Raw genomic sequence first — 13,407 nt, 5'->3', positions numbered from 1 at the left:
GTCTCTACATAAAAGAATAAATGGACACAAATCAGACGTCAAGTATTATAACATCAAAAAGCAGTCGGAGAACACTTCAATCTCTCTGGTCACTCGAACTCAGACCTAAAAGGGGCAATTCTTCAACAACAATAAACTTCAGAAACAGACTCCAAGGAGAGACTGCTGAATTGGAATTAATTTGCAAACTGGAGACAATTAATTTAGGCTTGAATAAAGACTGGGAGTGGATGTGTCATTGCACAAAGTAAATCTATTTCCCCTTATTTCCCCCCCTACTGTTCTTGTCAACTGCTGGAAATGGCCCACCTTGATTATCACTACAAAAGGTTTTCTTCACCCCTCGCCCCCTCCCCCCCCCCAGCCCCCGCTCTCCTGCTGGTAATAGCTCACCTTTCCTGATCACTCTTGTTACAGTCTGTATGGTAACACCCATTTTTTCATGTTCTCTATGTATATAAAATCTCCACACTGTATTTTCCACTGCAGGCATCTGATGAAGTGAGCTGTAGCTCATGAAAGCTTACGCTCAAATAAATTTGTTAGTCTCTAAGGTGCCACAAGTCCTCCTTTTCTTTTTGCAGATACAGACTAACACGGCTGCTACTCTTCCATGCCTCCACCCACTTTAACCCAAAACAAACTCAGGTTTTGGGTCAAAGGGGGTAGAGGCATGGAAGAGAGTATATAGTGACTAAAAAATTGATTTTAAAAGTGTCAGAACAATATTGTGAAAACAGGAAATTCCTATAGTCTTGACAATCTTTCACGAAAAACCCTTGCATTCCAAAAATAGTCACTTTTCTACAGACAATCCTTCCTTTGGAAAAGATTTTCAACCGTGTCTAGAAATCGCTCCCAGGTCAGTGTCTCTCTGAGTGTGGGGTGCACTCGTTTGCCCTCCCCTTCCCCTGGGGATGTGTATGAAGCACTAGTTAGAGGGGTACAGAAGAGGTATAAATAAAGATGATTAGGTCTTGACGAATACACATGTGGACTTTGTGTGGGGAGAGAGACATGACTGATTGTATTGCCCTGAAGCAGTGCACAGCTTCCAAAGATTTGGTGAATGCTTCTCTGGGGGTCTGATTCTGCAAACCAACTTCCAGGAGCATCAGATGTGCATCTGACAAGGCCCTGCTCCCTCCTCATGTCCAGGCCACCTGGCCAGTGGCTTGGCATGAGCAACTCTAAGGCTGGACTGCCATTTTCCTACCCCTGCCTCTATGTGCATTGTGAGCAGCTGCACTGCAGCACATCCAAGTGGCTAAAGAACAATCAACAGGCTTCACTCTTCTTCACTCTCTCATGTCTGTACTCACGTGACCAAAGTTGCAATATTACAACAGAAAAACTTCAGAAACAGACTCCAACAAGAGACTGCTGAATTGGAATTCATTTGCAAATTGGATACAATTAACTTAGGCTTGAATAGAGACTGGAAGTGGTTGAGTCATTATACAAGGTAACCTATTTCCCCTTGTTTATTCCTCTAAACCCCCCCCCCCCCCCCGGTTCCTCAGACATTCTTGTTAAACCCTGGATTTGTGCTGGAAATGGCCCACCTTGATTATCATACACAGTGTAAGGAGAGTGATCACTTTAGATAAGCTATTACCAGCAGGAGAGTGGGGTGGGGGGAGAGAAAACCTTTTGAAGTGATAAACACCCATTTTTTCATGATCTGTGTGTATAAAAACATCCTCACTGTATTTTCCACTTTATGCATCCGATGAAGTGAGCTGTAGCTCACGAAAGCTTATGCTCAAATAAATTGGTTAGTCTCTAAGGTGCCACAAGTCCTCCTTTTCTTTTTGCGAATACAGACGAACACGGCTGCTACTCTGAAACCGGACTACACAGAGTGCTGTCAGTTGCACAACGATAAAATGGAGAAATGTTGTGTGTGTTTAACCTCTTTCAATCAGTGGGCTCTTAAATGTTGCAAATAATTTCTAGCTCAACCAGAAGTTCGGGTCTTGAGGTAGGAGTCTCCCAGGCATTGTCTTCACTGCAAAAGTGTGTTTACATGGAAATAGCTATCTTGATGTAAAATCCGAGTGGAGACAAGGCACAGGTGGCTTTAACCTCTGTGTCACTTGTCCAGGTAAATTCCAGGCTGAGCGTATAGCATTCCTGGACTAGCTACACCAAGGTAAAAGACACCTCTCCCTCACCTCTACTAGTACTTTACATTGAGTTCGCCAGCTGAGTGTAAACACATACTTTTTGAGCTGGGAGGCTGATTTTTTTTGTTTGTTTTGCTGCTTTTTGGTGGTGCGGGGGGAGGGCACTGAAGCCATAATAGTGACATTCTCTAGCCTGTGTTATTTGTATTACTGTAGCACATAGGAGCCCCAGTCATGGATCAGGACCCGATTGTGCTAGGTGCTGTACAAAACAGTACAAAAGACAGTCCCTGCCCCAAAGAGTTGACAATCTAAGTATAAGACAAGAGACAGATGGAGACAGACAGACAGGGGAGTGCAAGGAAATAATGAGACTGTATTGGTCGGTATGATAGGCAGTGATCTCAGCACCCCAGGAGACAGGCTGTTGAATTTTTGGTAGACACCAGGGCAAAGAAGAGCTTTGATTTGGGAATTGGAGGTGGATAATGAGGTAGGTTTGCGAATGTTTAAGGGGCTCTCCTCCCAAGCATGTAGGGCATGTAGCAGAAAGCATGAAGGTGGTTGTCTGAAAATTTAACAAGTAGGTGTTGCTGGCAGCATGGACCGATTGGAGGTGGGAGTCAACACCTTGGTACGGTGAATGAGAGATGTCCGGTTGGGAGAGGACAGTATGTGAAGGGCCTTGAAAGCGAAGACAAGCAACTTCTGTTTGATGCAATAGAGAAGGGGGAGCCGGGTTAAATGGAGGCGGGACTGAGGGCGGGGCGCACGTGGATCGGCCGCTGTTGTGATGACATCGGGCACTGGCGTCTCAGCTGTTCTCTTAGGTCGCGCTGTGGCTGTGAACTCACCCGGCGGGATCCGGCTGTGAGCCGGCCTGGCTGGTGCGCGGGACCTCAGCTCCTTCCCCCCGGCTGCGGCGCCGGGCGCTCTTCCCGCAGGGTGAGACGCTCCCGGTCCCAGGGGTCCCTGCCCGGGCCACCCGGGACGTGGGTGGGTGGGTGGGGGTGCTGCTCGCTGCTCCGCGGTGACTCGCTCGCTGCGCGGCGGGTTTTGCGGGCTGGTTACAGCCGCAGGTGGGCTGGGGCAAGGGGGCACCGCGGGCCCGAATGGGTGCCGGGGCTCGGGCGGGGGCTGGGGACCACATGGGGAAGGCAACGCGGTGGCGGGGGCCGGTTCTTGGCCAAAGGGCGGGGATTCTGGACCAAAGGGGGGTGATTCGGGTGGCGGACCCCGGGCCGAAGGGCGGGGGGCGGGGTTCACGTGTGGCACCAGGAAAGGGATGAACAAAATACCTGAAAGGAGGATAGGTGTGTTACTGCCTCAGTTTCCATAGATCCAGGTTTTTTAGGTCTACTTCTGAGTCCTCAGCTTGCCTAATCCCTATGGTATATCACAGCCCCAGTGCATGAAATGCAGCCACCTCTGGGTTGGGGCAGCTGGCAATAGCCGTGCAGCAAGGTTGCCCAGGGATTGCTTGCCAAGTACTGAAATATAACTGCCTCTGGGGTTGGGTGCAGCAGCTGGTTGACAGCCATATAGTAACAATGCGCAGCGATCGCTCGTCCAGTGCCGAAACGCAGCCATCTCTGGGGTGGGACTCATCAAATGTTTAAATGTATATCAACGTTTTTGCAAAAATTTTAGTTGCATTTTTTCACTTAGAACAAACTCAGGTTTTGGGTCAAAGGGGGTGGAGGCATGGAAGAGAGTGATTTTAAAAGTGTCAGAACAATACTGTGAAACCAGGAAATTCCTACAGTCTTGACAATCTTTTCTGAAAAACCCTTGCATTCCAAAAATAGTCACTTTTCTACAGACAATCCTTCCTTTGGAAAAGATTTTCAACCGTGTCTAGAAATCGCTCCCAGGTCAGTGTCTCTCTGAGCGTGGGGTGCACTCATTTGCCCTCCCCTTCCCCTGGGGATGTGTATGAAGCACTCGTTAGAGGGGTACAGAGGAGGTATAAATAAAGATGATTAGGTCTTGATGAATACACATGTGGAGGGTGTGGGGGGAGAGAGATATGACTGATTGTATTGTCCTGAAGCAGTGCACAGCTTCCAAAGATTTGATGAATGCTTCTCTGGGGGAAGCAGTGAAACTGACTACACAGAGTGCTGTCAAAAGAAAAGGAGGGCTTGTGGCACCTTAGAGACTCACCAATTTATCTGAGCATAAGATTTCGTGAGCTACAGCTCACTTCATCGGATGCATTCAGTTGCAAATACAGTGGGGAGATTTATATACACACAGAACATGAAACAATGGGTGTTCCCATACACACTGTAAGGAAAGTGATCACTTAAGATGAGCTATTACCAGAAAAAAAAGCGGGTGGGGGGGGGGAGAAAACCTTTTGTAGTGATAATCTAAGTGAGCCATTTTCAGCAGTTAACAAGAACATCTGAGGAACAGTGGGGGGGGGAGAATAAACATGGGGAAATAGTTTCACTTTGTGTAATGACACACCCACGCCCAGTCTTTATTCAAGCCTAAATTAATAGTATCCAGTTCGCAAATTAATTCCAATTCAGCAGTCTCTCCTTGGAGTCTGTTTCTGAAGTTTATTGTTGTTGAAGAATTGCCACTTTTAGGTCTGAGTTCGAGTGACCAGAGAGATTGAAGTGTTCTCCGACTGCTTTTTGATGTTATAATACTTGACGTCTGATTTGTGTCCATTTATTCTTTTATGTAGAGACTGTCTAGTTTGGCCAATGTACATGGCAGAGGGGCATTGCTGGCACATGATGGCATATATCACATTGGTAGATGTGCAGGTGAACGAGCCTCTGATAGTGTGGCTGATGTGATTAGGCCCTGTGATAGTGTCCCCTGAATAGATATGTGGACACAGTTGGCAACGGGCTTTGTTGCAAGGATAGGATCCTGGGTTAGTGGTTCTGTTGTGTGGTGTGTGGTTGCTGGTATTTGCTTCAGGTTGGGGGGCTGTCTGTACGCAAGGACTGGCCTGTCTCCCAAGATCTGTGAAAACGATGGGTCATCCTTCAGGATAGGTTGTAGATCCTTGATGATGCGTTGGAGAGGTTTTAGTTGGGGGGCTGAAGGTGATGGCGTCCAGGATTCCCAGGATTATGGATTTTTGGTAGCAGATAGAATACCCCTGGTCGGGGCTCTAGGGGTGTGTCAGTGTAGATTTGTTCCTGTGCTTCTTTAGGGAGTTTCTTGAGCAGATGGTGTAGTTTCTTTTGGTAGCCCTCAGTGGGGTCAGAGGGTAATGGCCTGTAGAATGTGGTGTCAGAGATTTGTCTAGCAGCCTCTCGTTCATATTCTGACCTATTCATGATGACGACAGCACCTCCTTTGTCAGCCTTTTTGATTATGTCAGAGTTGTTCCTGAGGCTGCGGATGGCGTTGTGTTCAGTACAGCTGAGGTTGTGGAGCAAGTGATGCTGCTTTTCCACAATTTCAGCCCATGCGCGTCAGCGGAAGCACTCTATGTAGAAGTCCAGTCTGTTGTTTCAACCTTCAGGAGGAGTCCACACAGAATCTTTTTGTAGCGTTGGTAGGAAGCTTTCTATGGGTTAGTGTGTGGTTAGAATTCCCTGGGAATGGTGGGTAGAGCTAGACATTAACTAGGGTGTCTTGATAACTTTTTCCCTTAATTTTGAAATGCAACTTTTCTCCTTTGTTCTTACTGGACTGAGCCTATTTTCTTGGAAAAAAACAATGTGGCCAGATGCCGCTGCCCCATTCTGGGAGTGTGAGGTGCCCATCTCCCACCTAAGCCCCCAAGTGAGCCATGGACCGGGGAAGATTGGCATTCAGCTGCCGATCTTGCATGTGAGGCCTGATCCTCCCAGCATGGCTACCAGATTGGGTCCCATTCAAACAGCTGTCCAATGAAAGAGGTGGTGGTGCCCACCTTATAACTTCAAGCCCAGTGGTTAAAGCCCTGAGCTGGAATATGGGGAACCCAAGTTCAGTCCCACCTCCCTACCAGGAAGTATTTGAACTGTGTGTCTCCCACCACTCAGATGGGCATGTTAATCACTGTGACGGGGTCCCCAGACTATGGGATTGCTGAGCCCTCTGTCCCACCAACCTGAGCTTCCCCTCACACCGTGATGCTGATGAGAAGCTACAAACCTCTAGCAGGTGCTGCCCTTACTCTGCCATCCACCGGCAGGGACTCACCCAACCGAGTTACACGAATGCTTTTGCGAGCAACTCATGAACCAACAATAGAGAGGCTCCAGCTGATTCCCCCAGTTCCTCAGCCTTGCACCGCAGAACTTTACCATCTTGCACAGAAGCCTGGCCAGTGTCAGTTCATTTCACCCAGTCCGTCCCCCCTTGATGTGGAGAGGACATACACTAGCCTTTGTAAACTGACCTGAGATTTCCCAAGCACTTCAACCAAAACACACTGTTTTAGGTAAAATATAAAAGAGATTTATTAGCTACAGAAAGATTATTTTAAGGGATTATAAGTAGCAAGTGTACAGATCAAAGTTGGTTTCTCAAGAAATAAAAATAAATTTGCAGTCTGAGTTCTACAAACTAAATAGGATTTCAGTCAAGCAGTGTCTCACCCTGACAGATGGTACAAGCAGGCTACCGATCCTCACTACACAGGCTGGAATTGCTGTCCAGCCCGGGACCCTCTTCCCCCATTCAAAGACTTTGCTCTTCAAACGTTCCTCCAGGTGTCAAGTTGTTTGGGGGATGTGGGGGTGAGGGGAGGGAAGAAAAGCCAAGTATTAGGATCCTTCAGCCTCTCCTGTTATAGGTGTTCCACTTGGGATAAATAATGAGAGTGATGGAAACAGAGGGGTTGGATCCGGGGTCTCCCCCTGCTCAGGTGGGTGCCCCAACCATTGGACTACAGAGACATTCTCTTTCTCTCTCTGTCCCAGGGACTGTTCCATGGTAGATAAACACTTAAATGGATACTGGCCAGAAAGTGAGAATGACTCTGGGGTCCTGTGGTCAGGGAGCCCATCTGAGGGGCGGGAGCTCCTGGGGCCAGTCCCCCAGCTCCAGTAGCTCCTTCATTATTTACCCACCGTGAGCCAGCTGCCATAGGGGAGACTGAAGAATCCCACCTTCAGTCTGTACCATAGCTCAGTGGTTACAGCACCCACCTAGAAACTGAGTAACCCCAGTTTAAATCCTTTCTCCTCCTGTAGCAAAGATGGGGGCATTGAACCTGGGTCTCCCACGTCCCAGGCAAGTGTGCTGTCACTGGCTTAAAGTTATGAGGTGGCCAGCAGCACCAAAACACCCCCCCTCCCGCCCTCCACCCACAGGTTGTGTGCAGCGCAGCAGGGGCCTAACTCGTTCCCAGAAGAAATGCCTCAGGCGGTGGGTTCCCATTCGTGGATTGCTAAGCAGAGGGGGGGGGCCCCCAGCAATGCAGACGTAGGCACTTATCTTTGTGAGAGGGGCGGGGCTTAGGACACAACCCTGTTGTTCGCATCTCCCATTGGCTAGTTTAGATGGCTCCCCACCTACCATGCCGGCTCTTGTGGATGGCATTGTAAGGTATCTGTCTGTCTCCGTTCATTGTATAGGGAGACTAGGTGCCTAAGTCAGGCTTTGTGGGTCATAGTGTTGTTCTTGTGATGTTCTAGGCACCTAAAGATGACGTGCAGTGACGCCCAGAGTTGCAACATCTAAGTCCCTTCATGGATGCCACCCCTAGTCATTGAAATTAGAAGCTCACAGAAAACAAAGTCACAGCCCTGGCCAAGAGTGGGGTGTCTCCCTTTAGATCCCATCTTTGTGCTGCGGGGAAGGAGGGGGGAGGAGGTTCCAGGGGATATAGAATTAAGAGGCCACAGGACTGGGTGGACAGGATGATGACAAGATGTGTGAGGTGTGTGAGGCTAGACAGGCTGATTTCAGGGTCCCCACTGGGATATACCCCCCGTCTCTCAGGGACACAGTTTGAGCTGGCTTTCCATCCCCAGCCAGAGCCAAGGGCGCATTCTCTCCCCAGGGATGGAGCCCGGCGGGAAAGTGAAGATCGGGGCCTCATCTCCAGCATTGATAAATGTCACCTGCCCCTGTTCACAGTCCAGACAAACCCGGATCCTGCTGGGGGCCCGGCTCAGGTCTAGGGGGGTCATAGGGGAGGTGAGAGCCTGGTACTGGCCCTGCCTCTGATCCACAGCCCAGATCCCCTCCTCAGGGCTAAGGCTGATCCCTCCCTTCCTCCTCACAGACTCTCTGGCCACCCCCACAGCCCAGAGTAGCCCCACCCCCACCTCTACCTCCCAGTAATGTCTCCCTGAGGTGAACCCCTCACAGCCCAGCACACAGCGCTCAATGTCAAATCTCTCAGGATTCTTGTGGTGGGGCAGATCCTGCCATGTGTCTGCCCATCTCACACTTTTCCGATCCTTAGACAGGACAAGTTGTGGATGAGCCGTGTCTGGATCCAGCGTCACATTTGCTAGGGGGAGAGAGAATCGGAGCGTTAGGGGCACAGCTCCGCCCTGCGGGAGTGTCTCATCATATCAGTGACAGAATCTGTCCCCGCTGGAGTGTGAACCAGGAAATCTCCTTCCTCCAGGATTTACCCAGCTCTGAATGGGGAGCAGCTCTGAGATCTCAGCATTCACTCCTGAGTTTCACTCCCCAGTCAGAGACAGGTCAGTGACAGAGCATAAAGATTTACTGACCCAGTCCTGAGACAGAATCTTTCCCCTCGTGCACCCATCTATCCCCAGAGTGGGGATTAGAGACCCTGGAATCACAGGGAAGCCCTAGGAGATTTCCCCTCACATCATTCACATGGTCACAACTATCTTTTCTCTGATGTACCCTCCCTCCCTTGTATGTAAAGTCCTGGAGCTTGGACGTCTCTTGTTGACACCAGCCTGACGCCTGCTCCATCCTGCCACAGGTTGGAGATCTGTCGATAGTGACATGATTCCATAGATTCCCTAATTAAAACTCTGTAACTAGTCATCAGGGCCAGACAAAGAGAATTATCATTCTAGATTTTATTTCTAACAGAGAGATTTTTATTTATGAGCAAGGAGCTTCTACAAGAGAAGAGAGTTGGGGTGGAGGGGCTGATATAAATGAATGAATGGAGAACGTGGATGAGATGGTTAAAAACAGCAGAAAGTTGGGATCTGATGGAGAGAACAGAAAGGGGAGATCACTATGAATGGAGAAAAGAAGCACAAGATGAACACTGATCACAGGGACTCCTTGGTTTGAACTCGTGTGTCTGGTCAGGGCTCTTGTTCCTCTACCTGACACTAGGGCGGGGATCCTAAGAAACAGTAAGTGCTCAGGTTTCAGAGTAGCAGCTGTGTTAGTCTGTATCCGTAAAAAGAAAAGGAGGACTTGTGGCACCTTAGAGACTAACAAATTTATTAGAGCGTAAGCTTTTGCGAGCTAGAGCTCCGATGCATCCGATGAAGTGAGCTGTAGCTCACAAAAGCTTATGCTCTAATAAATTTGTTCATCTCTAAGGTGCCACAAGTACTCCTTTTCTTTTTAGTAAGTGCTCAGTCACTTGGAGCAGGGACGTTTCCAGAGTTATGGGAGCAATGTGTAAGCAGGACATGTGAGGATGGTCCATTCCTCTCCCTCCTTTGAACCTCAGCACCCTCCCTTCTTCCACCTGGGAAATATTAGTTTTCTCCTTGTTTATTTGCACAGCGAAAGGGAGCAGGATCCCTCATTGACTAAATATGATTTTTAATTACCTGCATCACCCAGGGATCTCCTCCACTCTGGAAGCAAACACATAGATAGGGATGAGAATTAAGCCAGACAAATGCAGTATCAATAGGATTCATTATCATAGAAAAGGCTCTATCAGTGACAGACACGAATAATAATAAAAAAAAACACCCTTACCTAGCTCTGTTTGAAGTTTACCTAAATAAGAAACAAAACAAAATGCCACACTCAAGACACATGTACAGTACTGGCTTCCTACCCGTTACCGACGTAACAAGTTATGCAATTAGTATTGGTTGTGTCGCTTATGATTTTCAAGTTGACATTGTCACAGTCATTGAAATATCTTTCGTAACATAACATTGGTTCTGCCAGGAGAAAAACTGAACTTACTGATAGTGTTGAGATGTTTCCCTAAAAAAAGAAAACATAAGTACAATTATTAAGAGACATTTTCAGTGACTCCAGATTTCAAAGGATCTTTTCATTATGAGTCCTCAAGTAATAATAATGTTGCCCCTCTACCAAGCTGTTGCAGCTCTCCAGGGACTTGCATGTTGGGTTCCCAGTGGAAGAGAAATCAGTGACACAGGGTCTGGGTACCTTCTTAGTGTAATTTGATTATTTACATACATAGACCTGTCCTAGAACACAGATGGTCACAAACAGCACACAGGTAATCAAAAACCCCATAAGGCAGGGATTTTCATAGGAGCCGAGGGGAGTAAAGAGCCAAAGCATATTGAATTCCAATGGGAGTTGGGAACCTAACTACCTCAGGCCCCACGGAAAATCTAGTTAAACTAGTGCAAACCTAGTTTTAGGCTTATCTTAAGATGAATAGGAACAGTTTTAAACTAAACTGAAGTAAGGTCTTCTTAAATTCATATGTGTCCACATAGGAGCTTGCTCTGGCTTAAAAAAAATCCATTTAAATTCACATCTTAAGCTGGTGTAACTTTCTCATATAGAAAAGTCTAAACTGTCTGTTCTAAGGAGAAATCTCATTCTGATTACACAGCATTTTCCCCTTTGGAGCTTTACCTTTTAATTTGAACAGAAAAAGAGTAAGGCCGACGAACACCAACAAAATCACCAAAGTCACACTCCAACCCACCATCCAGGGAGATGCTCTTGGGAAAAAAGAATCTGAAACACAAAGCCCACCATTAGTTTGAAAACAGTAATAACCAAAAGTACACTTTTATTGTAGGAAAATGCGGCACATCAGGATTTGCGTCAAATATGTGTGGAAAAATTTGCTCCCTGCAATATAAAAACTGGCAGAAACCAATTTTAAAAAGAGGTTCTGGTCACACTCTTTTGGTAGTACTGAATGATGTATTAAATACTAAATACCACCCTACACCTCATCCCCTCCTCTCTCTCTCTCTTTCTCTAGGTGGAGCTAGTCACATCACTTGTTGTTAAACACATTTCCCATTATAGGGTCTTCTTTTCCTGTGCTCATTACTTTGCCGAACTTTACCATTTGGGGAGAAAATTTCCATGCTGGGTGTCTGCCTCAGGCTGAACTTTTCTTTTTGAAAAGTTTCAGCCAAAATGGTTCCACTATTTCTGAGAATGGGGTTAGGGAACAACACATTGTTCTGATCCTTAAAAAAAGAAAAATCAGTGTGTGTGCACACATGGGTATGTGTGTGAATAATTATCTATATAATTAGTAGTGGGCTTGTTTATATTTTAATTCTGCTTCCCTTACACACGTTCTTAATTTTGTTGACTAACCGGGGCTTCTGACCCCATCACCCAACCCAGGAGCCAATTCAGGGAAAAGTGATTCCTTCTTTTTATGAAATTACTACTACAGTTAAAACATGTAGGAAGAGAAATCATAATTACTCATCAAATTTCCCAACAGAAAACTTACACGTAAGTAAAATTTAAACTTTTGTAACACCGGGGAATTTCAGAGTAAAAGAAAATCTGAGGCTTTACGAGTGGAAATCAATAATTAAGGGAGAACAGATAAATATCCAAATACTCTTCACTTCAGCACAGGAATTCCTGGCATAGGAACTGATCCAAATCTTATTGATGTCTTTAACGGGCTTTGGATCACGCCCACAGGGTTTTGTTGTTATGGCAACCCCTTTCCCTGTGAAGTTTGCTAAAGGGTGAGAAATCAAACTTCATATTAAAACGTGGACCTTTTAGTGAGTGACACACTCAAATGATTGTTCCCGGGGCTCCAGACTTTCATGGCCCTGCCTTGCTTCTGACCTGCCATGAGCAGAGACTCAACAAATCTCCTCTGTGTTGAAGAGATCACAGCATATCACTTCTCCCTCTGCATATTCACTGGGGCAAGAAGCCTAGTCCTTGATCCATCAATCCACTAGGAAGCAGAAAGTCCAACCAATCAGTAGGGCCCCCAATATATCTTACCACTGCCCTGTGGTGACTGGATGAGAATGAAAATCTAATGTGACTTTAAATATCCATTTCATGTAATATGGGACTACAAACACTAATCATCCTGTTCGAATCACAATAACATACATATATAGTGTTACTGCAGGGCACTTCCATTCATTAACATGTTTGGATTTCTTTTACATTTAAGCTTAACCCTGAATCTACTGGGTTTAAAATGCTTGTTTTGGGGAGAACTACAATATCCCTGGAATGCATTTTACCCTAAAGTGTGCTCTCCACCTAAACTTTATCTTAACGTAGCTTTTTGTGAGGGAGTATTTTAACTTGTGTATTATTTAACCATCTGATTTCTTCCTGTTGGATATTACAGCGTGGGGTTTTGGTGGTCACTGACCTGATATATAAAATGTTATTGATTCTTTTTCTCGGTTCAGGTGGGTGTTCCTTATGGCACAGGACAAATTCTTGTTTGAATTTTCTGTTATAACGATAGAATTTTTTATTTCAAAGAGACCATGTTGCTCTTCAGATTTGGTTTCAGTTGATGAAGATAAAGGCTGCCCTTTGAGATTTCTCCACAGCGCCTCGGGCTCTGGGTACCATCCGGCCGACTGACACACCACTTGGATCCCTCCATCCTGGTGACCCTCAACAGAGATGCGAGGTGCAGAGCCTGAAGCTAAAATGAATCCATGTTAAATCAGATAAATATACAGCCCAGCATATAAAAGTTTACATTTTCAACAAAAGGATTGAATACACTTTCTTTATGGCTGATATTCATGGAAACATGTCTTCAACGGGACTTGAGCACTTGTTAAACCTTTGCTTAACTGTGCTGCAGTCCTGGGGTCTCCGAGGTGGAAGCGAAAGCCTTACAGAATGTTGGAGCGTGTTATCAGCAGTGTTGTCGGTGATGTGAAGGGAGCAAGGAATTCAAGAGATTTTCCCCTTGAGTTCTGATTTTATAATGTTGGAGGCATATTTGTTATGCTTATGACCTCTGGGTGGCCAATGTGAGGTAGCTATTTGCTCTGAGACGCTTTAATGGTGCTCCGGGGAGTTGTGGCGTACGTGAAGGAGTTTCTCAAGATGGCAGCTCGGTTAGTTGTCATTGTGAACATGTACCAGAATAAAAGATCCCCTTTTTTAGTTCTAATCTCTTTTGGGTCTCCATGTCCACTGAAGGCAGGAGAAGGAATGGGCT

General features: G+C 46.4%; 1 protein-coding gene across 3 annotated transcripts in view; it reads right to left on the bottom strand.

The window, feature by feature from the left end:
• Positions 1 to 6,525: 6,525 nt before the first annotated feature.
• The window catches only part of LOC311530871 (zinc finger protein RFP-like), a gene marked incomplete at its 5' end in the record, with an annotated part of 49,467 nt that continues 42,585 nt past the window's right edge, over positions 6,526 to 13,407 (bottom strand). For 2 of the 3 annotated variants that reach the window (XM_084647853.1, XM_084647854.1), the window contains 6 exons: positions 6,526 to 8,553; positions 9,824 to 9,850; positions 9,978 to 9,998; positions 10,194 to 10,214; positions 10,845 to 10,949; positions 12,595 to 12,879. In XM_084647853.1, the coding sequence (XP_084503979.1) occupies positions 8,033 to 8,553; positions 9,824 to 9,850; positions 9,978 to 9,998; positions 10,194 to 10,214; positions 10,845 to 10,949; positions 12,595 to 12,879 (980 nt within the window). In that variant the 3' untranslated portion in view covers positions 6,526 to 8,032. The remainder of the gene's footprint in view (positions 8,554 to 9,823; positions 9,851 to 9,977; positions 9,999 to 10,193; positions 10,215 to 10,844; positions 10,950 to 12,594; positions 12,880 to 13,407) is intronic. The other variant, XM_084647855.1, reaches the window with a different exon arrangement.

This window comes from Lepidochelys olivacea, assembly GCF_965140295.1.
Source record: "Lepidochelys olivacea isolate rLepOli2 genome assembly, chromosome: 14".
Taxonomy (NCBI): domain Eukaryota; kingdom Metazoa; phylum Chordata; order Testudines; family Cheloniidae; genus Lepidochelys; species Lepidochelys olivacea.
The sequence above is the reverse complement of the archived record's forward strand: the minus strand, read 5'-3'. Positions and strand labels throughout refer to the sequence as shown.